Genomic DNA, 27,787 nt, shown 5'->3' on the forward strand with positions numbered 1-27,787 from the left:
AAGAGAGCCTCCTCTTCTTTGGCGGGGCCACTTTGCCTTGCTTGCCTGCTTCTTCTTGGGGATTTCTGGAGCGCTGCTAGGTCTACAGTGCTGGAGCGCACGGGAACCCGCGGAGTCCAGCGTGCAGGCCTGTTTTTTTTCTCCCCTCGTGAGGTCTGCTTTCTTTGTAACTTTACGCCGCGGCTACTCGGGTTACTTTTGTAATTTTCCGCCCCCACCCGTTGGCGGTCCTGGAGTCGCTCGGGGCCGTGGCCCGGGGGATGCAACGTGGACCGCGCGGGGCTGCTGGCTGCCTCGCCGTCGCGTCTCGGAGCCTGCTGCGCTGAGCTCAAGCCTTGCGCCCGCGCCCTGCGCCGCCCGCAGCCGGGGGCCGGCTCGCTCCGTCGCGGGCTCCCCTTCTAGCCTGGGTCGGAGATTAAGAGAGTCCCCGGAGCAGACAGAAGGCGCTACAGTTCTTGACTTTTTTTCTCCTGGCCGTGCACAGTTGTCTTCGGTCGCTCCCGGTCCGCGGGCCTGCGTCCGCGCGCTCTCCCGCCGGCAATGGGGCGACGGCGGCGGCTGTGTCTCCAGCCCTACTTTTTGTGGCTGGGCTGCGTGGCGCTCTGGGCACCGGGCGCAGCCGGTCAGCCTCAGCCTTCGCCACCCAAGCCGCTCCGGCTCCAGCCACCCCTGCAACAGGTCCGCTCGGCAGCTGCGAGCCCCGAAGGCGGGTTCGTGGCCCCCGAGTTCCGCGAGGAGGGCGCCGCGGCCGCCAGCCGCGTCCGCAGAAGAGGACAGCAGGACATACTCCGCGGGTAGGTGGGGCAGGCGGCCCTGCCTGCGCCCCGGTGACCGGTGTGTAGGGAAACCGCAGCCTGGCTGCTTCCCATCCCACCCTTTCCGCGATCCTTCTGGCGGGCAGCGCCGCGGCAGCTCCCCCTGGTCTTTCCCAAACCGCACAAATGGGCCGGCAGTAAGTCCTTCCTCCGGGACACTGTCCTGGAGCGGGGCTGGGGTCCAGGTTGCGGATCCCATAGCGTGTGCGAGGCCCGGGTGCTGGACAAGAGTGTCAGGCGGAACGCGGGCCCGGGTCCGCTCTGCCCGGCCCCCCACCCTCGGGGCGCTGCATAGCCTTTTGTTTGAGGCCGTGTGCTGGGGTCTGCAGCGCGTTCTTCAAGCCTTACCCCGAGCGCTCCACCTTTCACCCTGCCTTCCTTGACACGTCGGGCCGCAGGAACAGTGGGTGCAGAATGGCTTCGAGAAACAGGGCAAGGAGTTTGGGAGCACGACGCTCCTTTTCTTTGTTCTCTGCGTCTGGAGGATAGAATACAGTAAATTATGTTTCCCTGTCTCCTTTCTCTCTTTAAAAAGGCAATCGCTAGGAGGATGGATGGAAGGGACTATTTTTCCTAGCCCTCTCCCATTCCAGGGGCTAGACCCATTTACTTCCACATCTGCTTCCCAAACTCTGAGAGTTGAAGTCTTCATGTGTTGAGCTGCAATCTGTTTGGGAAAGGCTTTGCCTACAGAAGACATTTCTGTGATGTTGAACCGGTCCCTATGCGTGTTACTGTGTTTGTCCCCCACAGGCCCAACGTGTGCGGCTCCAGGTTCCACTCTTACTGCTGCCCAGGATGGAAGACACTCCCCGGAGGGAACCAGTGCATTGTCCGTGAGTGTCGGGCTCCATTCACTACTTGGAGCAGCTTCCCCAGCCTAGGATCAGAACCCACCTAGCATGGGTTCCTTTGGACACATGGTTGCACTTACAACCCTTTGGCCACCCAGCAGTGGTGATCCTCACACAGCTAGGACTCTATGGTGGGGAAGGAGGACCTTACTTACATCAATTCACCCAGAAACCTCCTGGAGGGTAATCATGATAAAGGGTTTAAAGACATTTGGAAGTTTAATCTTTAATGTCAGTTAATGCAGACTGTTAGAGTAGTTTTCTAGATAGTTCCCAACCACTTTTTTCTTTAAAAAGTTTGGGTAAGACAGTAATCTATCTATCTATCTATCTATCTATCTATCTATCTATCTATCTATCTATCTATCTATCTATCTATCTATCGATCTATCTATCTATCTATCTATTTATCTATCTATCTATCTATCTGGCCTTAGTCTCTGCTGAGGTCACCTTATGAAGGTCAAGCTTTCCTAGGCCTTTGTACAAAACCAGTTTATGACAACTGGTTTCATCTCAACAGCCACCTAACAAAGATGTGAAACAGTCGCATAGATTTTTTTGAATTGATCCAAATTAACAAAAAATTTTAAAAGCCAGAACTCATCCAAGGGGTTTGACATTTCTCTCTCTCTCTCTCTCTCTCTCTCTCTCTCTCTCTCTCTCTCTCTCTCTCTCTCTCTCTCTCTCTCTCTCCTTCCTTTTCCTTCCTTCCTTTCCTTCTTTCTTTTTTTCAGGGCAGGATCAGGGTATTAGGTGAGAACATTTAAATTTAGATGTAGATCACAAAGTTGTATAGATTCCAAATGTGACTCTTAGAACTTAAAATATTAGATGTCTCTGACCTTAAACAGTTCTGTTACTCAGTTTCTCCAAAGTAGATGCAGGTCTCCCAAGTTCTGATTCAGCACCACCCCCACCCCCACCCCATGCAGGGCTCTGCAGTGTCTCACTGCATCTGCCTGTGAGTTCTGATATGGAGTGTAAGGGCCCTTGTTCCAGGCATTCCTGTGGCACACTTGCATTTGTCTGGTCTGGAGAGCAACGTAGCATACACACATTCATTTAAAGCCAGTCTTGACTTCAGGTTGACCTTGATATTCTCCAAGCAGAAGATAATTATACAACTGTGAACAGGAAAGGGGGGGGGGGGGGAAAGGGCAAGCCACACTATAGCCAGGGGGTAATCTGGATGTAGTGGCATTTCCAACTCTGTATTTATTGGTTTTGTGGGTTTGAGACAGATCTTTAATGCTATTTCTGGGCAGTTTTTTTTTTTAAAAGGAAAGAAATCTTCAGCATTTTAAAGACTAGGTTCTTTTTAATTTTTTAATCCCTTCCCCCTAGTATTTAGTTATGAGGCAAAACTGAAAATAACTGTGTTCTTTAAAGTGATGCATGGATATTTTAAATAAATTCTCCATTTATAAGCTTTTGCTTTAATTAAAAAATAAGAAAGTTAATTGCTTTCTTTGCTCTCCAACATAGAAAGTTCTACATAAGACATTTAGGGATGGTGCATTTACTCTTTGAGGCCAGTAGGGCATTACCTTGGCTGCTTCACACTTCAGTGGTTTCCTAGAATCCTGAGACATCTAGCGTCACTCACCGCACACCTGCCATGCTAGCCAGGGGTGACTTAGGCACTGCGGAAAGTCTGACTCACTAAAAGTAATGAATGTAACTGCCATTATTGAGTTGGAGAACAGCCGAGGAGAAGGGATTGGTTTATGGTACGTGTTGAAAATCTGTAAAGTCAGATTTTATTGGATCACTGTGGAATGGGAATTCCAGAGAACAGAACCTTCCAGAATATTAGCAGTAAAAATATATGCATGCATCACTGATTGTCAGCTTTAAGTACTTTGGGTCTTTGAGCAACATTTTGTTTATTCTCTATATATAGTTTGGTTTTGAAAAATCTCAAAGTAGAAGAGATTATTGTAGTTGTCATTTCTACAACTTGAAATATTTGGGTTCTTATGAGATCTATTGGGATTTTCTTGTGTCAGAAATCTATAAAAAGTATGAACCTGGAAATTAGCAATTATCTTTGTGTCCCTGAGAAACACTGACATTTATGTCAAAAGATACTAACATTAACAAAGTAATTGAAAAACCTGAGAATATAAAATTAGTGCACAGTAAGAAAAGAGGGGGAATGTGTAATTCTTTTTGATTTCTATGGCAGGAGTCTCACCTAATTTTTAACTGTTAACTAATAAATTTAATGAGTCAAGGATTTTGATATTTTGGAAGATAACAAGAGGAAAGTAATTTAAAGTCAAGAATAATTTTAATTCTCAGCTTTTCTGTTACTTATTTTTTAATTTATATCTAAGGCAATTTACAAAAAATAAGTAAAATATAAATAGAAAATGAGGATCAAAGATGAATTTTCTTATGCTTTATTCAGCATTCTATGTAGAAAGATATTAGAATGGTCACCTAAAATTTTAATCTTTAACTTTGACCAAATTTCATATATCAAAGAAAATTTTATTTCTTAACCTATTAGAAATTAATTCATTTTGATTTGACTTGGTTTTGCTGTCATTCTTAATTGGGGCTTGAAAAGATTACTGAAACACTTCCAAGTATTTGTTTCAAACAGTAAAATTGACTTTCTCGCTTTACACTTTAAAAAGTCTTACCTGAATAAGCAGCATATATATGTATATATATATACATACATGTGTGTATATATATATACATATATATACTGAAAAATTATGCTACAAACAGCACTGTGATGAATGTAGTAACAGTGAGATTGGATTGTTCTAGCTTCATGACATTTGAGACCTAAAGAGACTTCTCCAGAGAATCCTCCAGTTTAATTTTTTTTGTTATCTGTTTCTGATGAGAGAACAGAGCTCAGAGAAGCTGTGAGTTTTTCCTGTGGTCACAGAGTCGGTGGTGCTGGCCCACCTCTGCGTGCGTACCACATGCTTTACGCCTGGTCATGCAGCATAATGTCTTTCACTGGTGGCACATCACTGAAATCTCAGTGCTTAGATCCTCTTTCCTTCTCCTTCCATTGTATCTGGGTGTCATAGTTAAAATGATTACAAGGGGGCTGGGGATATAGCCTAGTGGCAAGAGTGCCTGCCTTGGATACACGAGGCCCTAGGTTCGATTCCCCAGCACCACATATACAGAAAACGGCCAGAAGCGGCGCTGTGGCTCAAGTGGCAGAGTGCTAGCCTTGAGCGGGAAGAAGCCAGGGACAGTGCTCAGGCCCTGAGTCCAAGGCCTAGGACTGGCCAAAAAAAAAAAAAATGATTACAAGGCAGCAAACATTTAAGTGAGGCATATTATCATCTGAGAGGGGTGTAGGGAGACAGGGCCTAATCACTGTGCGTTAGTGTGGTCATGGCAGACCACTAACTTTCTGAAGCTACCCAATCTCTAGCCTCTCAAACTTTCATTGAGTTTAAGACCAGGATTGGGGGGGGGGGGTACTTTGGATATCAAATAACCTATGGGAACCACCTATTGGGAAAAAGTGGTCTTTGCAATAAAAGTCTTTCAACAAGCACTTGTCACCAGAAAGTTATTGGTCATCAGTATTAGTAACCTCTAAGATAGGAATTGTATTGTTGCTGAAATATTTTTTAATCTCCAGACCATGTAATTTCATGTTGTTTTCTCTTTTTCTGGTGATACTTAAGTTCAAATTTGGAGTCTTGAGGTTATCACTTGAATCATGAGCTTAGACCTGTTATTGCTTTATTTTATTTTATTTTTTCTGTATAAAACCTTGGATTTTCTTAGGGCTGGCCTTAGATGGCAATAAAGTTCCTGTGTGGCTGGGATGACAGGTTTGCCAACATGCCTGGCTTGCCTTAGCACACAAGGGTTTGGACTCAGATCCTCACACTTGCTAGAGAGATTTTCTACAACTTGAGCTATGCCCCTAGAACTTTATTTTAGTTACTTTTGGGATAAAAATCTGTTGTCTCAGGGTCAGCCTCAGCCCATGTCCTAGTACCTGGAATCACAGGTGCTTATCCCCATGCTTGGAATACTGATGGAGATGAAGTCTCACTAACTCTCTGCCTGGGCTAGACTTGAAACTTGATTGTCCCTATCTCCATCTCTTATAATTAGAGGCATTATCCACTGTACTTGGCCAGCGCATGCGAACTTATAAGGAATATTAATGAAAGATGCTGGCCATAGTGTATGGATGTTAACAGACAATCTGAAGAAGGCAAGGCACTGTTAAGTTAGTTTGCTTCTGTAGGATGAGTCCCTTACCTTATTGGGAGGCCCCCATCTCTTTGAAAGTATATATGCAATTGGAGTGACTATTTGCTGTTCCTGGCTATATACTCCCTGCCTCTGCTCTTCATGTTTTCACATATTCTGGTATGGAGCACTGAAGCCCACACACAAGAGAGAAAACTCAATTGGGGACTTAGTGATAAACCTTTCAGCTCCTCAATGAGTTGACTCTAAATTTGATAATAACTGCACATTTGAAGGCACTCCACTGAAGGTTTTGAGTATTTGTGCTTTGTGCAGTATCAGTGAGCCAGTATTCTCAGCTGTCATGGCCCTTGTGTCCCTTTGAGGTCACAGCTGCAGGAGGCTTTGATTCTTCCCCCACTAGAATGTCTCAGTAGCTTTCCTGAGCAGCAGGAATAGGCTAGGTTATAGGGGAAATATGGGAGTCAGAGACTAAAGGAAAGAGAGAGGGAATTATTAACAGTAACAAAGATTAATGATGGAGCAGGTCAGATACCAGCTGGGAAGGAATGTGCATAGAACCCCTGAGGTTTCACCAACTCATTAGGGCCTGGAGACTGACTCAGCCAATCTCACATTCTGTTTCCTATGAAGTCTTTTGTGTAGTGAAGCTGTGTGTTCTACCGGTATGCAGGAGCTCTAGATACTTAATGCTGGCTCCCCAGCATCATGACAGCTACCACTTGGTGAATTCTATAAACCCTCAAAACTCTTAGTCTTACATGAAGAAATCAGCTTTGATTGACAAGCATGTCAGAGAGTTAGTAACATGAAATTTGAAATGTCTTCATCAGTTTGCACATATCATATAGGTACTTAATGCAGGGTACCCTGATGTCTCAAATGGGTAATTTAGCTATGAATTTAAAGTTGCTTCTTTTTTAAAATAGCTTGTTTCATATACTTCATTTTAGTTTTTCAGCTTTATGTTTGTAAAGTGTATCATTTTTATTTTGTAAATTGTAGTCTCTTCTGTTGTTACTCATTCACTTTCTTGTGCTTTTGACAGCGATTTGTAGAAATAGTTGTGGTGATGGATTTTGTTCCCGCCCTAACATGTGTACTTGTTCCAGTGGCCAAATCTCACCCACCTGTGGAGCAAAATCAAGTATGTTTCTTCTATGTACTCTCATTTACTGTGCCTTTCTTATGCTTTTGAGTAAATGCCAGCCAATTGTCCTCTACAAAGAAAATATAAATTGGTGTTTGTTTTCCTCACAAAGTCTAAACACTTGAAGTAAGGACCTTCAGTTGGCTGGTTGTTGCTTCTAATCAGTAATAGTTTTCAGTGAAAAAATGTTTTGATTCTGGTCCTGGAGCTATGTACTTATGTGGAAAAGCGAAGAGTCAGTGAAGACTTCTTTACTGAATAGTAGCTATTCAAAACAGTGCCCAGGCCCAGAGTTCAAGCCCCACAACCGACAAAAACAAAAACAAAAACAAAACATACTGGCCTTTTGCTATGTGTTGTGTAGTTTCGGGTGTTGAACTATATCACTTTATTCAATCCTCACATCAATATTATGAAATATTACTGTAACCCCATTTTCCAGAGTAGGGAAATGAGACACACATAAATTATCACTCAAAGTGGCATATACTAGAATCTACATAGGATGATGCCATGCTGAAGTGTGTAGGTCCAAACACTAGGCTGTATTTCCTGTCTTTGCTTAACTGCAACAGCCCATATTCTATTTTATGGGTAAATTGTAGGGGGAAAAGAAGAGGATTGGGAAGAAAGTAAGTAAGTAGTATTGAGTACTGGAGAGATACTTGACACGGACTAAGTTATTTTGCTTTACATGTATTAACTCCCAGCAACTCTTTTCAGAAGATAATTGTAAAAGTAGACTAAGACTGTTTTTCATGGCCCATGTAGAAATGGCTGGGTCTTTAAGGTCCAAGATTAACCTGAGGTTTGAACTCTTATTAATGTTTGCTAGGCTGGTGCTTTACAACTTGAGACCATAGCATAAATCTTGCCTTTTTGCTGGTTATTTGGAGATGGACACTAGTGAACTATTGCTGCTAGAGCTAACCTTGATCTGTGTGATCCTCTAGAACCTCTGCCTCCAGAGTAAGTTAGAATTACAGGCATGAGCCATTTGCAACCTACCCAAGATTAACCTTCTAGGTAAGTGTTAAGAATAAACAGTCGAACAAGATAGGAACAAATATTGTTTCTTTAGTTGCTTAATAATTAATTGATGTTTTATATTTACCTTAATGAAAATGAAGTTGTTATATTTTAATTGTTCTCTCTACAGATTTAAACAAAGGTAAAGTAAAGGCTGTATGACTTAGAAATAAGATTCAAAATTCATGTGATAAATGTCAATTCTGATGAAATTTCTGATGAAAATTCTGGTCTCTCTTTGATACTATCTGCATTTTCCAAACTTTTTTCTTTCTTTGTGATATTTGGGTTTGAGTTCAGGGTCTTGTGCTTTCTAGGCAGGTGGTCTTCTATCTCAGACACATCTGTGGTCTTTTGCTTTGGTTATTTTTGAGATTAGGTCTCACCATTAAGTGACCTTGGGCCATGATCTTGCTCTTTATGCTTCCTGTTATAGCTAGGGTGATGGGCTTATACCATCAGACTCTACTGGTTGAGATAGGTCTTCACGCAGTTTTTGCCTGGTCTTCAACCACAACTTTCTTGATCTTTGCCTTCCAAACTATTAGTATAGGCAGGAGCCACTGCATCTAGCATTTTGAAATCTATCATTCAAATGCATCTAGACTTTCATTTTTTTTTTTTTTTTTTGGCTAGTCCTGTGGCTTGGACTCAGGGCCTGAGCACTGTCCCTGGCTTCTTTTTGCTCAAGGCTAGCACTCTGCCACTTGAGTCACAGCGCCACTTCTGGCCATTTTCTATATATGTGGTGCTGGGGAATTGAACCCAGGGCCTCATGTATACTGGGCAAGCACTCTTGCCACTAGGCCATATCCCCAGCCCCCATCTAAACTTTCTTGATCACCCTAATCAAGTTCATTTCCTCCACTACTGGATTTCTCTTCCTTGCCCGATTTCCTGCATGATAGCTTGGTTATCTATTTTTCTTTCATATATGTCCTTGGGTGAACACACAATATTGGAGAAATTTTAAAATTCAACTTTCTTAATTTTTCTACCTGGGAAGTTGTCACTTACTGAGCTACTTTTAACTTTATAGTGCATACTTTAGAAAGGGATCTGTACATTTATTTGGCCCTAAGTAATAGTTTGTTTTTTTCCATGAGGAACTTGTACCCTTCTGATCCTCAGCTTGTTTGACCTTGCTAAAGGTTCTTTTAGCACCATTTATCATTATCTCTTGGAATACTTATCTCTTTTTTTCTTTAAAGTACCTTCGACTTCTCTATTGCCTTTGGTTTATGGTGCCCCATTTTGTGATTATTACTTTTTTTATTTCTGCATCAGCTTTCTATGTAAGGTTTGGTATCTCCATGAGGTCTCTTTTCCCTTAAATAGGTGGCTTCAACTACCACCGGTATACTTATAATCCTTTTCTTCAGAGTATATTGCTTCATTGAGTTTCATTCACGTGTTTGATTTTCTGTTGGGCATCTTAACCCAAATGTGTAATGAGTACTTGGAACTTAGTGGCCTGTCTAAAATGAAACTCTTGATTCACTGCTAACCCCTGTCTACTTCTCCCATAGTTCCTCCTACCTCAGAAAGTGTCATCTTCCTAGTGCTTAGGCAATAGCCTCTTCTCTTTCTCCACACAACTTTTCTAACATGATCTGTAGGTACTACCAGGAAAATCTCAACTTTATCTTTTTCTTACCATTTCTGCTGGCACTTTTTCCTCCTGTCTACCTTGTACTACCCTCTACCTGCCCTCTTACATCCATTCCCCAAAGAGCAACTAGAGTAATGTTTTAGAAATAGAAATCATATCACTTCATTCTTAGGGAATTCCTTCTAATTACTCTCATTTGAATTTGGGGTATAGTGAAAACGCTTGTGTGAGTGAGAGGGCCCAACATCATCTGGCTGGTATGTCAGCCTTATGTTCAGTGATCTCTTTTCTATCTACTGCTTCTTATCCATACACATCTTCAGTTCTTCAGAGGAGACCATTTACCATCTTAAGATCTTTTGATTTCATTGGTTCTCTTCCTTGTGAAGTTCCTCTGTCCTACTTCCCATTTCTGGCTGATTTTTTCCCCTTCAGTTTGGAAGGGTGACATGTGGATATATCAGCAGAGTGATCTTGTTTGGCTCCTGCATCTAACTTCCTACTCTACTCTAAGTTATTCTCTTCCATACTAGTTTGCCTCAGACAGTTTCTTGCAATCTGTAATTACATTGCAGTATTTTTAACTTGGGTTTTGTCTGTCTCTCTGCTGGAATGCTGGCTCCATATGGACTGACCCCAAATTCTTCATGCATTCTGAATGGATACAAGAACTCCTCCATGCTAGTAGCTGTGCTACTAATCACCTTCTAGTGCTTTCTTTTAAGACTGAAAGTGTGGTATGTTTTAAGTGTTTACTGAACAATGCATTGTTACAGGTATGCCTGCCTGTGCATTTCGGATCAGAAAATTTATTTCCAAAGAACATATTTGTCAGTGGGTTGCCCAGGCAGTTTGTATTCTGTGATCTTATACATGCTATAATTTTGGTGATTATGTTTATATCTTTTTGGTGCCATTCTCTTTAGTTCAGCAGTGCAGTGTGAGATGCCTGAATGGAGGGACCTGTGCGGAGGACCACTGCCAGTGCCAGAAGGGATACATTGGAACTTACTGTGGACAACGTAAGGGATTTGAGATTGACTTTGTCATGAGTAATTTGATTTAGTGGATATTCTACATTTACTCATAACTTAAAGTCTTCATTTGAAGAAATAATCTTAACATCGTAAGCCATACTTTATACATAAGTAAATTTCTAATGTTAGAAGTTTTCTAACTCTTTTAGGTTTTGTGTATTTTAGAACATTGATGTTGCTGAATACTACTAGTGTTTTTAACAAGTTTGACACATATTGCAAAATCTTCCTGGTTTTATCTGTTGTATATATACTTGCCTGAAAAACTGTAAGGTTTTCTGGAAAATGCTTCATGTCTCTCTCTTTCTATCCCTTGCCATCCCCAACTCTGGGTTTGAATTCAGTGCCTCATGCTCTACATCAGCTTGTTCACTCACAGCTGGTTCTCTATAACAGCCATGTCTCTCACCTGGCTTATTTTTGCTGGCTATTTTGGCAATATAGTATTACAGATTTTCTGCTTAATGTGGTGTGGAACTTCAATCCTCTGACCTCAAGCTCCTGAATAGCTAGGATTACAGGTATAAGATCCATGGATGGGTATAATGGAGTTACAAAATTAACCCCAGAAGAATCACAAGGGGAAGAACCTAGTCTAAACTCATCTTTGTGAATGCCTCTCAGCTCTATTCTGGAGCCAGCTATTTTTGGCCTGAATTCAGCTGTTGTACCAATCAGGGGCACTTGTGTACACAAGTGTGTATATTCCTGAAGGAGTTGTTAAGAATGAGCTCTGATAGGCATGCTTCTTATCTGCTTCTCATACAGAAACAGAAAGCCAGTGGATGGAAAGTGCTTTCCTCCTCAGTGAGTGCTTTGATGACCTCTGGGCCTGTGACAAACCTTACTGATGCTACATATTCTAAGCAAGGACATGTGAAAGGCCCTGGGTCAGGAAATCAGCACTGTTTCATGGGATGGGACCCTCCTTGTCTAACTTTTATATCAGGACAGTGCAAAATATGTAGCTTACAAATTTCAGCAAATAAAATTATTTATTCAGCAAATAAAAAGGTGAAGGGATTGTAACTAGTAGACAGCAACTTAGGGAATGGTTGAAGGAAGACACTTTCTTGTAGGCTGTTTTAGAAATGATGTTAGTGTTAAGTGAACAAAGAGACAGTTTTGGGCTTATGAATCCAGAAAAGCCCTAGAAGTGTGACATTTGCTAAAATAAGGATTATAAAAGCATCAAACCACTTAGCTTATTTCCATGAAATACAGACAACATTCTTTTGAAGTCAGTCTTTAATTTCTTCAGCAATGTTGAATGACTACTCAGGAATCAGTATGATAAATCTAGTTGGGAAGATGGTTGACAAGGATAAGGACAAGATGAACACCTAATGCACATTTAGTCAGTGAGAAAGTCTAGGGTTAGAATATAGTAATGCCAGATTAGGAAGGGAGAGTGTGGGCTAGGATTAGCAGCTCTCTTCTGTTTTATAGTGGAGGCCTCTGAAGAAGCAACATTTGAACACAGATCTGTGTCTTGTTTTAGTTCTATGGGAAAAGTGTTTTGAAACACAGAGAAAAAGGAGATTTCAAAGAGAGTAGTGCTAGGGATAGACTTCTTTTACTTTGGAGGCAAGAAAAGCCCTGTGGCTAGAAAAAGAGTAGGGACAAGGAAAAGTGGTAGGAAGAGAGTTTAAAGAGAAAGGTTCTACACCTAAGCTAAGAAAGAAATATGGATATATTCTCCATGTGATAAGATGTCATTTTGAGTAGTCATGTGATACACAGTTTTTAAAAAGTCATTCTGGTGGCTGTGTTGTGACTGAATGGGAGGAAAAGAGAAACATTTGAGGGCCAGGTAGGAGCTATTTCAGTGGTGCCATGAGTTCTGCAGTGAGCAGTACTGCCACAGTGTTGCTGAAGGTATGGTGAGGTGTCTAGCTTGTCCTTTGGAAGTAGAGTCTACAAAGACAGTATATACTGATGGACCAGTTTTGAGATTAACAAACCAGTATTGGAGCTGAACACCAGTGGCTTACATCTGTAACCTTAGCTACTCAGTAGGCTGAACTCTGAAGGCCTGAGTATCACAGCTTTACATGAGCTTGGGTAGGAAAATCTGTGAGATTCTGTATCTCCACTTAATCAGCAAAAAGTCAGGAGTGGGCTGTGGTCAGCTGATAGAGTACCAGCCTTGAGAGAAAGAGCTAAGTTATAGAACCCTGACCCTGAGTTCAAGCCTTAGCACTGTCACCAGGAAGAAAGAGAGAGAGAGAGAGAGAGAGAGAGAGAGAGAGAGAGAGAGAGAGAGAGAGAGAGAGAGAGAGAGAGAGAGAGAGAGAGAGAAGAAAAAAAGACAGGGAAAGATAAAAATCAAAAGTAACAATGGAGCCTGGTCCCAGTGGCTCAGGCTTTTAATCCTATCTACTCAGGAGTCTTGAGATCTGAGAATCAAGGTTCACAGCCAGTAAGTGGGTTGAGGGGGGCGGTGGACAGAAAAGTCTTTGAGACTCTTATCTCTTCCAGTTAGCTACCAAAAAAAGCAGGATGTGGAACAGAGGTTTAAGTGGCAGAATGCTAGTCAGAATGCTAGCACAAAAGATCAGAGGCAGTACCCAGACACCCTGAGTTTGAGCTCCAGGTCCAGTACCTCAAAAAACAAAAACAAAAACCCCAAAGTGACAATTGTAGGATTTTAGCAGAGTCTGGCTGAGTGGGTACATCATTTCCTGGTAGGGGAATGTTTCAGTGTGGAGTGGAATGGTGGGGATTGGGTGAGGGAGAGGGCTGGCTGATGAAGATAATTTTGTTTCATGTGTGTTGGGTAGAGAAGTGTGTTGGACTTCCAAGTGGCAATATCTGTGATTTCAGAGTTTAGACTAGAGGTCAGAGAATTAAATTTGGAAGCATATAGATTGTGTTTTTGTTAGGGATATTTAATTATAGGCCTAGAGGAGGGATCACTAGGAATTATTGTGGACAGAGGAATGAGTAAGGTGGAAACCAAGAGCTCTAATTCATAGCAAGTTTGTGAAATGGGGACAAGGAAGAGGAAGAAAAGCCAGCAAAGAGGAGTGGGAGATGGTGGATAGCAGGGTAGGACAGGAAGATAGATGGGAGGATGTGATAGACTGGAAAAATTCCAGGCAGCACCAGCGGTAAAGACATAGCATCGTGTGTCAGAGCAATCAGAGTTTCTCCCCTTTCTCTTTAACCTTTTAACCTGGTTCAGAATGCTACTTTTTTTTTTGAAGTTGTTTTTATTTTATTAATTAAATGTTTTTGACAAGGTGTTGTGCAAAAGGGGTACAGTTACATAGTAAGGCAGTGAGTACATTTTTTGTGATATCTTACACCCTCATTTTTTTCTCCCTTCCCTAGATCAGGTAGGCATATATATATATATATATATTACCCAGTGTACCAAAATCATATACAGTAACCACGTAGGGTAAGTGTTTACTGGTATTGGAAGTAGGAAATTCAAAGGGAATACCAAATTTGAGAGACACAGGGTAAAAAAAGAGAAACAACTACAAAAGCAATACTTGCAAAACTGTTTGGTGTAAGTGAACTGAACACCTCCGGGGGGGGGGGGGAAGGGGGGGAGGGAGGGGGGTATGAGGGACAAGCTAACAAACAGTACAAGAAATGTATCCAATGCCTAACGTATGAAACTGTAACGTCTATGTACATCAGTTTTATAATAAAAACTTTAAAAAAAAAAGGTACAGAATAGACCTAGCAGTGGATCACAGTAGCTCAACAGAATGCTACTTTTATCTCAAGTGTTTGTGGAGAAGTCACAGCCATCTTTTCAAGCTCCACTTATATCTAAGTGTTGGCAGTCTGTGAAATAGTTCAGGAGTCTGTCTCGTGGAAATAGGTACCTGTGCTGCTATCCAGCACAAACAAGGAGCAAATGCCTGTGGAGAAAAGTGTTATTTAAACATGGAGTTGCTCCAGTGGGTGACCGGTGTTCTGTCCACCGGCTGGCTGATGTCAGAGCTTTGGCTTCCCTGAGCCCTGTCCCGCTGAGGTGGTAGGTCTGCCCTCCTCTCCCATTCCAGGGAAAAGGGTTCACCTCTTCTTAGTGGCCAGCATTCTGTCATTGGTGAAAATTCAGGCACATCCAAGTTCCTTTTCAATTCAATTGAAATTATTATTTGTGTTACGTTTTATTACAAAAATGTTACTTTTTTTTTTTTGCCTGTCCTGGGCCTTGAACTCACTGTCCCTGAGCTTCTTTTGCTCTCTACCATTTGAGTCAGAGCACCACTTCTGTGTTTTTCTGTGTATGTGGTACCGAGGAATTGAACCTAGAATTCCATGCATGCTAGGAAAGCACCCTACAACTAAGCTACCTTCCCAGCCCCAAAAATGTTACTTTATAAGATACTTTCAGTCATAACACTATCTTCAAGAGAAATAAATTCACTTTTTGTTTTTATTTCTATTTCCTTTTCTGTTCCTTGCTTCACTTTATTTTGTTCTTTAGTATAATAGTGGGAAGTGGGAAAGTAAGTCTCCTTTTCCATATAACTATTCTGTAGTTAAAGAAGAAAGAATTAAATATGTAGAAAACTGCTGGGCGCTGATGGCCCACATTTGTAATCCTAGCTACTCAGAAGGCTAGCAAAAACCAGGCTGGTAGCTTGGCTTAGGTGGTAGAGCACCAGCAGAGCAAGCAAGCTGAGGAAGTGTAAGTCCAGAATCCAAGCATTGGTACCACCCCCCCAATAAAATGAGTATAGAAAATTATAATGTCCAGAAAGTGTGCCTTTTGTCTTACATACAGTTTTAATTCTCTCACTCCTGTGGGCTAAGAATGAGTATCTGTTCTGTAGTGCGGTTTCTGAGACAGGGGAGCGGTGAGCAGACCAAAGCAGAATGTATCATCTACTCATTGTATCTGTCTGGTTTGCAAAGTGGTGGAATAATTGAAAAGGAATGTCAGATTATTTTCTTGTTTTGGATCCTAGCTGAGTTATACTTCCATGCACAATGGTGAGGAGGGAGCAGAGAAGGTTCAATCTTAGATTTTTGGGTTTGCCTAGGTCTTTCAAACTCCAAACCACAGCTGTAAAGGAATGTGAGAATGTCCTCTGTGATTCTGTCATTACACTCAGCCTTCCACAGCCACGGGTTTGGGGGCTGTGAATTCAACTGAGCAATTCAGAATATCTGAAGAAAATCATGCCTATATCAGATATGTACAGACATTTTTCCTGGTCATTTTTTACTGAGCAGTGTACAATATACTAAGTCTTATGAATAATCAGAAAGTGATTTAAAATAAACAAAGGGTGGCATAGATTTTATACAAATAATGCACTGTTGTAGATAAAAGAAATGAGCCCCCCCCTCAAATTTTGCTGTCTATAGGGGTACTGCAAAACCAGTCTCCTATAGAAACAAGGGGACAAGTGTACTTGAAATAATTTGAGCTGTGGATTCAAAAATGTGTGTGCGTGTCTGTGTAATGGGTGAATGCAGGTTACTCTTTCGTACTAGGACTGGCACACAATCTCTACAAATAGATTGTTTCTCAACATTTTGTAGTCAGTTGATGGCATTGTCTCCTACTCTCCATGTTAAATTTGTTTTTCCTGCTTTTTTGTTTGGGGATGCCAATTTTTGGGTTGTTTTTTTTTTTTTGAGTTTTGCTTTTTTTCCTTTCATTGTCCCACATTCTTTATTTTTTCACATCACATTTTTCTCCTTTTTTCTCACCCAGCTACTTAAATGTTGCCTCTTTTTCCCTTTGAGGAGCTAGATCATAGAGTTAGTAGGACAGAAATACAGGGTTTGAACAGTGATTCTGATTTTGATTGGCATTGGAATCAGTCAAGCCTTGTGTATATGATTAATAAATTAAAGAACAACACATATTTACTTAGGAATGTGATTTAGGCTTTGATCTTAATGTACAGTGGATGTATTTACTTAAATGCCAGTATGAATTGTAACTTGTATTTAGCGATGTTATTTAATGTACGATCTTCTACTGGCAACATCATTGCTTGGATATGTTCTGTATCATGAGCTAATTCTTTCTGATTTTGTGTGCAGCTCTCTGTGAAAATGGATGTCAGAATGGTGGGCGTTGCATTGGACCCAACCGCTGTGCCTGTGTTTATGGATTCACTGGTCCCCAGTGTGAAAGAGGTAACAAGATATAAAAGAAAGGAGAACTGTGAAGCAGGATTTATTATAAAAACATAGCATTCTTCTAGTCAGTGAAAATTCTTGTAATGAAATACTGTTGTTCTTGTTTGATTTCATTAACAGTCGAATGCTAAGATTGTTGACATGGCCAATAAATAGCACAAGTGTTTCACTGTTTCATTTGATTTTTCCAAAATCTTTAGAGTGAGAGACTAGCTACTGCTACTATTAGCAGTAGCTTTAGGATGATTTAAATGTCTGATGGAAAATTCTAATAGTGCACTTAGTTCACAGTAGAGTCACTGTTGAGAGTTCTACCTCTGTTAAGCAGAATAAAGAAGGGAGATCAGGATGTTATTGGCTATAAAATACACAAAATGTGGTACAAATTTCCCTAAGCAGTAGGAAAATGTTCTATATTCCAGAACAAATTGTCTGAAGCTACTGCTGTTTACATAGGGTACAATCAAGGTTTTTATCCCATTGCTTCATTTCTCCTGGCTCATGTTTTTTTGTTTCAGTATTGTCCAGCACTAGAGGTTTTCTCTTAATGTTTGTCTAGTTATTGAGTCAACATATAACCTGTTTTCTTGTTTACATATATAGAGATGATGCTCTCCTCTAACCATGGGCCAGGAAAAATTTCCAGAGATACTTTCTTGCAGATTGGCTTAAACTTTTAAAAAGCAAGTATTGCTAATATGTTTGATGTAGATATAACGAACTCATACTTGCAATAGTCATTGATGTATGCTTTCCCAAAGCTGTATGGAGATGGTGGTTGTGTATCTGAGCCCAGCAGAGCTTCTGTGAACACTAAACATGTTGGAGGAGTAGATTGATGCTCTAGGTTAGCATCCTTAGTTCTCTACTTTATCCCTGTAACTGGTCAGTACAGCCAACGTAAAAACAGCTTATTGTGATCTGTACAATCCTGAAAATTCCCAATACTGAAACACTAAGAAACAAATCTTACTGTGGTATTTCAAAGAAGTTAAGTAAAATGTAGTAAGTGTTTAGTATTGAATCATGCAACTAAAAATAAAGGTAATATTACATAATCATTCATTATTACATACATCCTCAGGTTTTTTTCCCTGGATCTTGTCATAGCATCTAAAGTTATTTAGTACTTTGTTGTGAAACTATTTTTATTAGTGTAATATTACAGATTGTGTGTGTGTGTGTGTGTGTGTGTGTTTGTGTGTGTGTGTGTAGAGGCTTGGAGCTGCAAAGTAATACAATGTTTTAAAATTCTAGTCATCATGAAAAGGAAATTTGATCTTGCCATTCAAGTTCACCCTTGACAAGAATCTGAGAAATTAAAATTATATGTAATGTTTGGAGAGCCAGATGTATGCAACCTTTGAACATATCCTTGCTGTGTATACACACATCAAGATATTTATGCTATTTCTAACTTGATAGAGATTTTGGAGACTGCACTACATACCATAAATGACAACTTATGGTTATTCTTAGGATGAATCTCAAAATCTTCACCAGGGTTTTTGTTTAGAGAAGAAAAATTAATATGAAGTGTTAAGATGAAATGATAAATTGCTCAGAATAGAAGAACACAAATTTCCTAGATGATGTAAAGTTTATTTAAACACCATAGAATGGAGGTTAGTTAAAAACTGAAATGTAGTCCAAACTGGTAGGGCAGGGTTCATTTTTCTGGAAGGCACATAAACTTTGCAGCTCTTTCATCTTGAAGCAGACTTCAACTCTAGTCCCTAATTGGCAAAAAGAATAAGGTGGGCAGTTTCAGCTCATGCTTGCAAGAATTACATCATTAATCTTCAACAGTTATTCATTCACTAGATTTGCTATTTCTTATTAAATTTATTGGAATCCAATAAAGATGTATATACATTTTACATGTACAGTTGCATGTTTGCAGAAAAATTAGAAAATTCATTAGTTCATGAATGACTTTAAAGATATATTTTTTAAAATTAGGGGTTTGTTTCTGCCCTTTTTTTAATTACTGCCCTTTAGACGAAAGTCTTAAGACTTCACTTCTCTCTTTGATCGCAATCATGAACTTTAATACTTTTAATGAGAGATTTTCAGTTGAATTTTTTGAAAATGTTTATTAGCTAATTCTAATAAATCCAGAGTTTATAATTCTTAAGAAATGTTCTGTCTACATAAATACTAAAGTTTAAAAGTTTATGCTGTGTTTAGTGTGAGGGCTTGTGTGTACTGTTATAAAGTTTACCTTACTGCTTTTTAAATTATTTCAAAATGTTTGTTCCTCATTACCCAGGGAAAAAAGAACTTTGCAAAATTAGCAATATTTTTCTCTTAATAAAGAATGCATTAATTTTTCCTTTAAATAGGTCTCTTAGGATCATTTCTGTGATAAAGTATGGCTGCCTTTCCAGCCCTCTGGCTTCTGGACTGGAGGCAGGTTCAGAATGGGAACTAATGCCTGGCATGATTATGGTATTTAGCTTGAGTCTGGGAGCTGAGTAAGCTGACACTCTTTGGAGTTCTCATTCTTATTAATATGCACAATAACCTTTTATACTTAGTATCAAAGGCGAATAAAAGGTTTCTTGTTGTCATATACTGATTGTAAATTACAGCCAGTTTACCTGTGTCTGAACCACATAAAAGTATTCAGTTCTTTTTGTTTCTTTCTCCAAACAAATGGCATGAGAAAGAAAAATTAGTATACATCTGAAGAAAAACTAGAAGTAGCATAGGCAGTATGTAGCCAAATTTGAATCCTTCTCCTGGATACTTCAAGTGTTCCTTGTTACTTACTTATCCACAGAAATATGGAAGAGGAAGGCAGGAAGTAAGAATTGCTGGACAAAATGATTATTCACCTATGTGGCCTGTCCAGACAGAACTTCTCTTTTAAATTCTTTGGCTAACGTAAAATCTTATTTTGTAATTGAATTTTCTTTGGAGCTGATATGAATGCAGTCTGTTAGAAATATATTGTCGAGGGGCTGGGGATATAGCCTAGTGGCAAGAGTGCCTGCCTCGGATACACGAGGCCCTAGGTTCGATTCCCCAGCACCACATATACAGAAAACGGCCAGAAGCGGCGCTGTGGCTCAAGTGGCAGAGTGCTAGCCTTGAGCGGGAAGAAGCCAGGGACAGTGCTCAGGCCCTGAGTCCAAGCCCCAGGACTGGCCAAAAAAAAAAAAAAGAAATATATTGTCGATCTTGGTCATGCAAAAATTGCTATTCAGGGGCTGGGGATATGGCCTAATGGCAAGAGTGCCTGCCTCGTATACACGAGGCCCTGGGTTCGATTCCCCAGCACCACATATACAGAAAATGGCCAGAAATGGCGCTGTGGCTCAAGTGGCAGAGTGCTAGCCTTGAGCAAAAGGAAGCCAGGGACAGTGCTCAGGCCCTGAGTCCAAGCCCCAGGACTGGCAAAAAAAAAAAAAAAAAAAAAAAAAAAATTGCTATTCAATTTATTTTTATCATGCAGATATATCTTTCTTACAAAGTATATTTATTCTGCTCAATTTTAAGTATTCTGACACCTAGTGAATTTTCCTTTAAAATGCACATCATTCTAGCATGGCTGAAAACAAACTAAACTCATAGAAAAGTGACTTTTAAGAAGGAAGAGCAGAGTATTACTTGGCTAATCAGCATTTTCACGAAAAATTCCTTTTGTTAGTCTGCATCTACAATGAAAAAAATTGTGAAATGAGGTTACTGGCATTAGCATTCATAAAACATGAATTTTCAAACCTTTAGGTAAATGCTAATGGGTTTATTTCAGTAAGGGACAACTTTCTTGAAATGAGCAGTTTAGAGATTTGAGCATGCTTGGGAAGGAGTCTTTGGCCTACCCATTAGCCACTGGTCACCTGTGTTCATGTACCTCTTCAGGCATTTTTACTGTCCAAATACTGGATGTTGGAGCTCTGCATATGAGGCTGCTTCCCAGTCTGGGCTTTTCACAGATGCTCAACATACCCTTTATCATCTGATAAAGTGGGAATGAGATATTGGAAACTTTCCTAAGTGGAGTCAGCCACTCAGGTGCCCACCATGGCAGTCACAAGGATTATTAAAGTGTCTTGAGTTATTCTGTGCATTTTACTCATCTGTCCACATCTCAGGAAGTACAGTAACAGTCACTAAGGCTAATAAGGTAGCTAAGACACTATCCACATTCCCTTAAGAACAGGAATAGAGATGGACAAATTGGAGTGTTCCTGAATTCTGGAAAGCATGTAAACTAGATTTGGGTTTGTTAAGGATTACCTGATAATGCTTGTTAATCCCTGTTAGTTTCACAAACTTGGAATTTATTATAAAATATTCAAGCTGAGTTTCACAGCCCAGGAGCATTCCAGGAATAGAACAAATTAGAAGTATAAATGGGAATATAGGTAAATATGGTGTAATCCTAGTTACTTAGAAGGCCAAGATCTGAGGAGCATGGTGGTTCCAAGCCAGCCTAGGAAGGAAAGTTCATGAGACTTGTATCTTGAATCTTAACCACCAAGAAAGTGGAAGTGGAGCTGTGGCTCAAGTTTTAAACAAAAAAGCTAAAGGACAGTGCCCATGCTCTGAGTTCCAACTCCAGTACCATCTCAAAAATGTGTCTTTAAATTTTTTTTTGTTTAGCCTTTAGTTTTGTTTGGAGTATAGTTAATGTGAAAGCTTCTGTAGGTAAATCTGTGTCCTGGTTATACGCTTAGAATATATCATAGAAATGTAATTGCTGTATTACTGAATATATGAAAACTTAGAGCTTTGGTACCTTCTGTTCATTTTCCTCTAGAAAGGCTTATTATAATTACCTCTTTAGCATTGTATTTAGAAAGTCCTTACCTATTTCTAAATCTTTTAAATATCTGTGTTTTTTCCTAGTGTTTTTAGTATCTTATTTCTTTTTAACCATAAGTTGAATGTACAAGAGGGTAAGTAAATGGCAGTTATTTATACGGACTTAGTATCTGTTAACACTCTACTTTTAAAGAATCTAATAAGTGTTAAATACTGGTGACTTGAGTTAAAAAGTCAAATAATTTGTACTCCCTGGTAATAAGAAACAAAATGTCTAGTTTAAAAATCAGAACTAGTCATCTACTTTAAACAGGAAGATGCACTATGATGCAGAAAATACCATAATAGGAGTAAGAGCAAGTAGAGAGCACAGAAATGCTTTCCAGCTAAGATTGAACTAGGGTGGTCTCTTTGTCACTGTAATAAATGTAGAGTGAAAGAAAACCATAGCTCATTGTAGCATTGGGGGAAAAGCAGTTTAATGTATCCTATTCAGATATGGTGAGCTATATTGTGATGGAATCTTATGCTAACATTATCTAATTTACATAAATAATTGTATTTATCATAGTCACTAGCTGCTATTTATCTTATAGAAATGAAAGTTCTCCCTCTCCCTTGCATGCTAAAGATTCAGTTGAATGAAAATTGCAAGGAAGGGAGAAACTTGTCGGCTGTAAATTTCAACTTCATATACACCAAGTGCATGAACATGCGGTGCTCCCACATGTGCAGGCGCATGCGCACACGCACACAGACACTCATGCACACATATTTCTGCACTCGTAAGGCCACTAAGGAGAACATTTTATAACCTTGCACTCTCCAAGCTAAACTTAGCCTTAAATGGGCATCAGAGAAATAGTAGAGTATCTGTGGGAACTTTGTGTTTTGGCACTGGCTCAGATGACATCCTTATTATCTTGAATGCCATTGAGAAGACAAGGGAAAGAAAAGGGGAAGAAAAACATGCAGTGTAAAATAGAAGAAAAGAGAAGAAGAACAGTAGAGGATTATAGAAAGAAGAGATTCAACGGTGAATAATGTGTAGGGATGCTTGCTTGAGTAAAGAGAAAATGAACTTATTGTTGGAGTCATCTGTGGGAGTCTAGGCTTCATTGGCTCATTCCTGAGCTTAAACCTTTCTTTTTAGATCTGCAGAATAAGATTAAATATTTTGGCAGCCTGCTAGACTCTAATATTTTCTATTCCTTTGAACTGAAGCAGAGAATATTTTCATTTATTCCTCTCTAAGCAAATGCAAACACACAGACACACACACACAGACACACACACACACATACATGTTTCCTTTTTTGTTTGTTTGTTTTTTCTTTCATTTATCTAGAAGCTGGTGGCTCATAACTGTAATTTTAGCTACTCAGGAGACTGAAATCTGAGGATTGAGATTCAAAGCCAGCTTGGGTAGACAAATCTGAGAGATGATTATCTTTAATTAACCAGCAGGAAGCTGGATGTGGAGGCATGAGTCAAGTGGTAGAGCTCCAGCTATGAACAAAAAAGCCAGGCAAGAGCATGAGGCCTCTCCTGAGTTCAAGCCTGGCAGAAAATTCAAATATTGCACAAATCTTCAAACATTTTTCTGTTTCAGATTGGAAGACAGGTTAACTACCTTAGTAACTAGGTAAAGCAACAACATTCCCCCATACAAGTTAAATATTCAGTTATTATATAGGATTTAATCAAAAGAGGTATGTTTGTGTATGGGTAGAATAATACATGCCATATGTTTCTACAAACAAAACATCACAAATTCCTAAGTAACACCTGTTTCCAGGTGCTTCTGGTAAAGAATAGGGCTCTGTCATTACCTTGTAGAGCCAGGGGGAAGATTCAGGCATCTGGTACCTAATAAGCAGTGTGCTTGCCAAACAGTAGGCCTATACTTATTGTCATTTGTCATGTGTAGAAACACACTGGCTATGTATAAAAATCAAAAGCTAATGCTAAGATCTGACTGACCTATTTCACACTGTCATGTAAACCTTGAATACTTTTTGTGTGAGAATTAAATGATTATAGAAAAGTGCCTGGTAGCCAACAAATGATGACCACAGATGTTAATTACTTTTTCTTGTAATTCTTCAGTTATTAAAAAGATAGATGTGGTAACTGCATATTCCAAATGGAATATTAAAAAATAGGATCCCAAATGGTATGCAAAAAAGGATTGTATGAGCTAAAGCATACTAGTAAAGTTTAGTGATATTTTTATTAAGGGTGAAAATATTTGGAACTAATAGGCATTTTAAGAGAACTCTGACTTGTAATATGAGAATGAAATCAGAAGTGAAGTATCTAGCTGGTGTCTGACACAGAGAAAGTGCTCTGTAAATAAGTTACCATCTTGAAAACTGAAGCTAAGATATGAGATGTGCTCTTGGGTGAAATGTCCTGGTAGGTGAATTCAGAATCCTTGGGATCATTTCATATCAGGGCTCATGCATTGTAAACAGTTGCAGTCTCATTGCTTTAAGTTTTGTAGGTTTCTGGATAACAATGCAATAAGATGCAAGAATACCACTAGTTTTTCTTTATGAAATTGAATTGTTGAACCCACTTTGATCCAGTTTTTACATATGTTGCTATCAGTAGCTGCTAGTTAGTTGGCCCCTTTCAATTATCTTAGTGCTACCTTTCATATGAGCAAAGAATGATAAGTATTTCCGAGAGTAACTAATATGTAGAGTTAGTTTCTTCTAAGAATACTTATAGAAGTAGATGAGAGGGGTTGGACAGCCCAGAGATGAATTATGAAGACCTTCCTACTCTTGCCTTGTTTATCTGGTGAAAATTGGTCATACTCCCCCTTCTTTTTTTTTAATGTGCCATTTATTCCATTGCTGGTAAAATAACTTTATCATTTATCTATGACTGCTTATTTGCTAGGCTGTGAGATGCTTAAGTGCAGAGATTTTTATCTTCACTTACCTTTGTGATTCCTGTATGCCACACCATACTACTGCATTACTAAAACTATACATTCCTGGGCTGGGGATATGGCCTAGTGGCAAGAGTGCCTGCCTCATATACATGAGGCCCTGAGTTCGATTCCCCAGCACCACATATACAGAAAATGGCCAGAAGTGGCGCTGTGGCTCAAGTGGCAGAGTGCTAGCCTTGAGCAAAAAGAAGCCAGGGACAGTGCTCAGGCCCTGAGTCCAAGCCTCAGGACTGGCCAAAAAAAAAAAAGCAAAAAAAACCTATACATTCCTGTATACAAATGTGCCTTCCAAATAAGGAAACAAAATGAAGAAAACACAGAAGGAGTCAAGGTCCTTGAGTGTTTATGGAGGTTTACTTATCTACAGTGGATTGAGAAGAGAGGAAAGGATAGGCTAGAAGAATAACCTAGACCTTAATATCCTAAATAGGGAAGGCAAGCATCAAGAGGATCAAACTTCCAAGATCAGATATTCCAAGATGAAAATTCAGGACCAAAAATGACTGTGAAGGGTCTGGGAACTGGCCTAGTGGTGGAGTGCTTGCCTAGCATGCATGAAGCCCTGGGTTGGTTTCTTCAGCACTACATAAACAGAAAAGAAAAAAAAAAAAAAGCCAGAAGTGGCGCTGTGGCTCAAGAGGTAGAGTGCTAGCCTTGAGCAAAAAGAAGCCAGGGACAGTGCTCAGGCGCTGAGTCCAAGCCCCAGGACTGGCAAAGAAAAAAAAAGACTGAAAAACACATATCATCTAATCAGTTAAAAACAACTACACAACCACAATTTTTCCTACATGAAATTTTCTTCTTGTAAGGAATTAGAAAAGTATGAGAACAATGAAAAAATTAAAAGATATCTATAACTGGTGGAGATGTTAAAATTAGCAACTGAAAGGCTGAACAACTGTCTTAAAGGCATTTCATGTCTTATAAAGAGCCATCTGACAAGATACAAAATGTTAGGTATGGATGTAGAAACCAAAAGCAAAGCCCATACATGAACACTACATTGTCTGAAATGACAATTATTTAGATGGGATTAATAGCACATTTAACATTGTAGGTTAGAGAATCAGAAGACTAAGCAATAGAAATTATTTAAAAGTTAACAGATAAAAGGCTTATAATGTAAAGAGCATCACAGAACTTTTGGACAACTTATGCCAAAGGCATATCAAAAAGTAGATGAAAGACAAATTACAGTTGAAGAAATAATCAGAAATTTCCAAGCTGCTTGACAGAATTAACTGAATTAACAAAAGAAACAGAAGATTCTCTCAAGGGACATCACAACCAAATTGCCCAAGGGAAAAATCTTAAGAACAGCCAGGCCAGAAGGACAACCAACCTTCCTTCCTTCCTTCTTTCCTTCCTTCCTTCCTTCCATCCTTCTTTCCTTCCTTCCTTCCTTCCTTCCTTCCTTCCTTCCTTCCTTCCTTCCTTCCTTCCTTCCTTCCTTCCTTCCCTCGCTCCCTCCCTCCCTCCGTCCCTCCCTTTCTTCCTCCCTTCCTGTTTCTCTCCCTTCTTTCCTCCCTTCCTGTTTCTCCCCCTCTTCCTTCTCTTCCCAATACTGGGTTTTGAATTCAGGGCCTGGGTGCTGTCCCTTAACTTTTTCACCCAAGGACAGCACTCTACCACTTGAGACACAGCTTCCACTTCTGGGTTTTTAGTGGTAAATTGGAGATGAGTCTCAGACGTTTCTGCCTGGGCTGGCTTTGAACTGCAGTCCTCAGATCTCAGTCTCCTGAATAGCTAGGAATACAGGCATGAGCCACCAGTACCTGGCTACAGATTTCACGTTGGAAACTTCCAGGGATGACATTGATCAAGATATATTATGTTCTTTAATTGCTATGTTAATGGCAGAAAAATTCCCCAAAGCATATATGGATTGCTTGCTTTTTTTCTTTCTCAATGTTGTGTTGGTAGGGTGAGATTTCCATTCCTACAGAATTTCCCTAACTTTATAAGCTAAAGTCAAACTGAGGTTTCCAGGGATAATTAGTGAGTGTTCTCAGAATTTAAAAAGATTATCATTTATTCCCATTTCCTGTATCCTTTGAAGGGAGAGGCTATGATACTCTTGTTTGTTTCATTCCTTTTTCTGTCTATTTTTCACTGTGAAAGGATTTTGTGTCTGTTTTCTTGTGCTTCTATCAACGTAACTATGGGAAAAAGAAATTATGTATGAATTAAGTTTTTGTATTTTCTTGGAAGAGATAGCACTTTTGAAATATTTGACCAGTAAATAAGTCACAGGAAGTCAGGGTATGATGCAGTTTGTGGTGCTGTAGATGAGCCTATGCATTCACTTATATGGTGGTTAATTAAATGCATATTGTTAAAGCAAGAAACATTAATTCTGTGGGTGCCTCATAGACTGTCTTTCCCATGACCATCCTTAATGTCATGGTTTAATGCTTGCAAACCTCTTCCATATGGGAAAAACTGCATGTTTGTGAATGTCTTCATCTGATTTAGAAATAGCATACAAGGCACATACCAAATCTTGAACTGATCATTTTTATCTTAAAAAAAAACAAAACAAACATTAAGCTTTGAATATCCCATTATAGCATTATTTCGAAGCTAACAGCTTACTGTGTTCCTAAGCAGATCAATATGTATATAATCTCTTGTACAAATCAGTATTTACCTGTTTTTCTTGACTATAGTAATCACTGAACATTTTTGCCCCAAATCCTAACTGGTGTGGGTGGCACATTCCTATAGTCCTAGCTTCTCAGGAGGCTCAGAGTGAGAGGATTATAGTTTGAGGCCAAACCAGGCAGAAAAGTTTGGGAGACCTCATCTCAAATATAATTGACAAAAGCAGGGCTGGAGGGTGTGGCTCAAATGGTAGAGTGCCAGCCTAGAAAGCTTGAGATCCTGAATTCAAACTGCAGTACTGCCAGAAAAAAATGTTTATATATTAATATTTACAAGCAGTGGTTTTCAGTGAGACTTGTGGACCAGGACTGTAGGTACTAGGGAACTTTAAAAGCATTATCACCTTCACATTCCATTCAAGATAAGCATGGACCTGGATTCAACTATCAGCATTTTTTAACACAATCAAAGTAATTCCACTGGTAAATGCTGGTTCAGCATGAGGTCCTTCAGAAATATTTGCATAATTAGACAAATTTTAGAAATAATTTATTGCTGGACATGTAATCCTAGCTACTCAGGAGGCTGAGATCTGAGGATCACA

At 39.7% G+C, this 27,787-nt stretch overlaps 1 protein-coding gene across 1 annotated transcript in view; it reads left to right on the plus strand.

Annotated features, from left to right (window-relative positions):
• Positions 1-468: 468 nt before the first annotated feature.
• Fbn2 (fibrillin 2) overlaps positions 469-27,787 on the plus strand; it is a 228,437-nt gene continuing 201,118 nt past the window's right edge. Inside the window, exons 1-5 of the mRNA XM_048357068.1 lie at positions 469-794; positions 1,569-1,651; positions 6,933-7,031; positions 10,602-10,697; positions 16,740-16,835. Coding sequence (XP_048213025.1) covers positions 541-794; positions 1,569-1,651; positions 6,933-7,031; positions 10,602-10,697; positions 16,740-16,835 — 628 coding nt within the window. The 5' untranslated portion in view covers positions 469-540. The remainder of the gene's footprint in view (positions 795-1,568; positions 1,652-6,932; positions 7,032-10,601; positions 10,698-16,739; positions 16,836-27,787) is intronic.

Source organism: Perognathus longimembris, chromosome 11 (genome assembly GCF_023159225.1).
Source record: "Perognathus longimembris pacificus isolate PPM17 chromosome 11, ASM2315922v1, whole genome shotgun sequence".
Classification (NCBI taxonomy): Eukaryota; Metazoa; Chordata; class Mammalia; order Rodentia; family Heteromyidae; genus Perognathus; species Perognathus longimembris.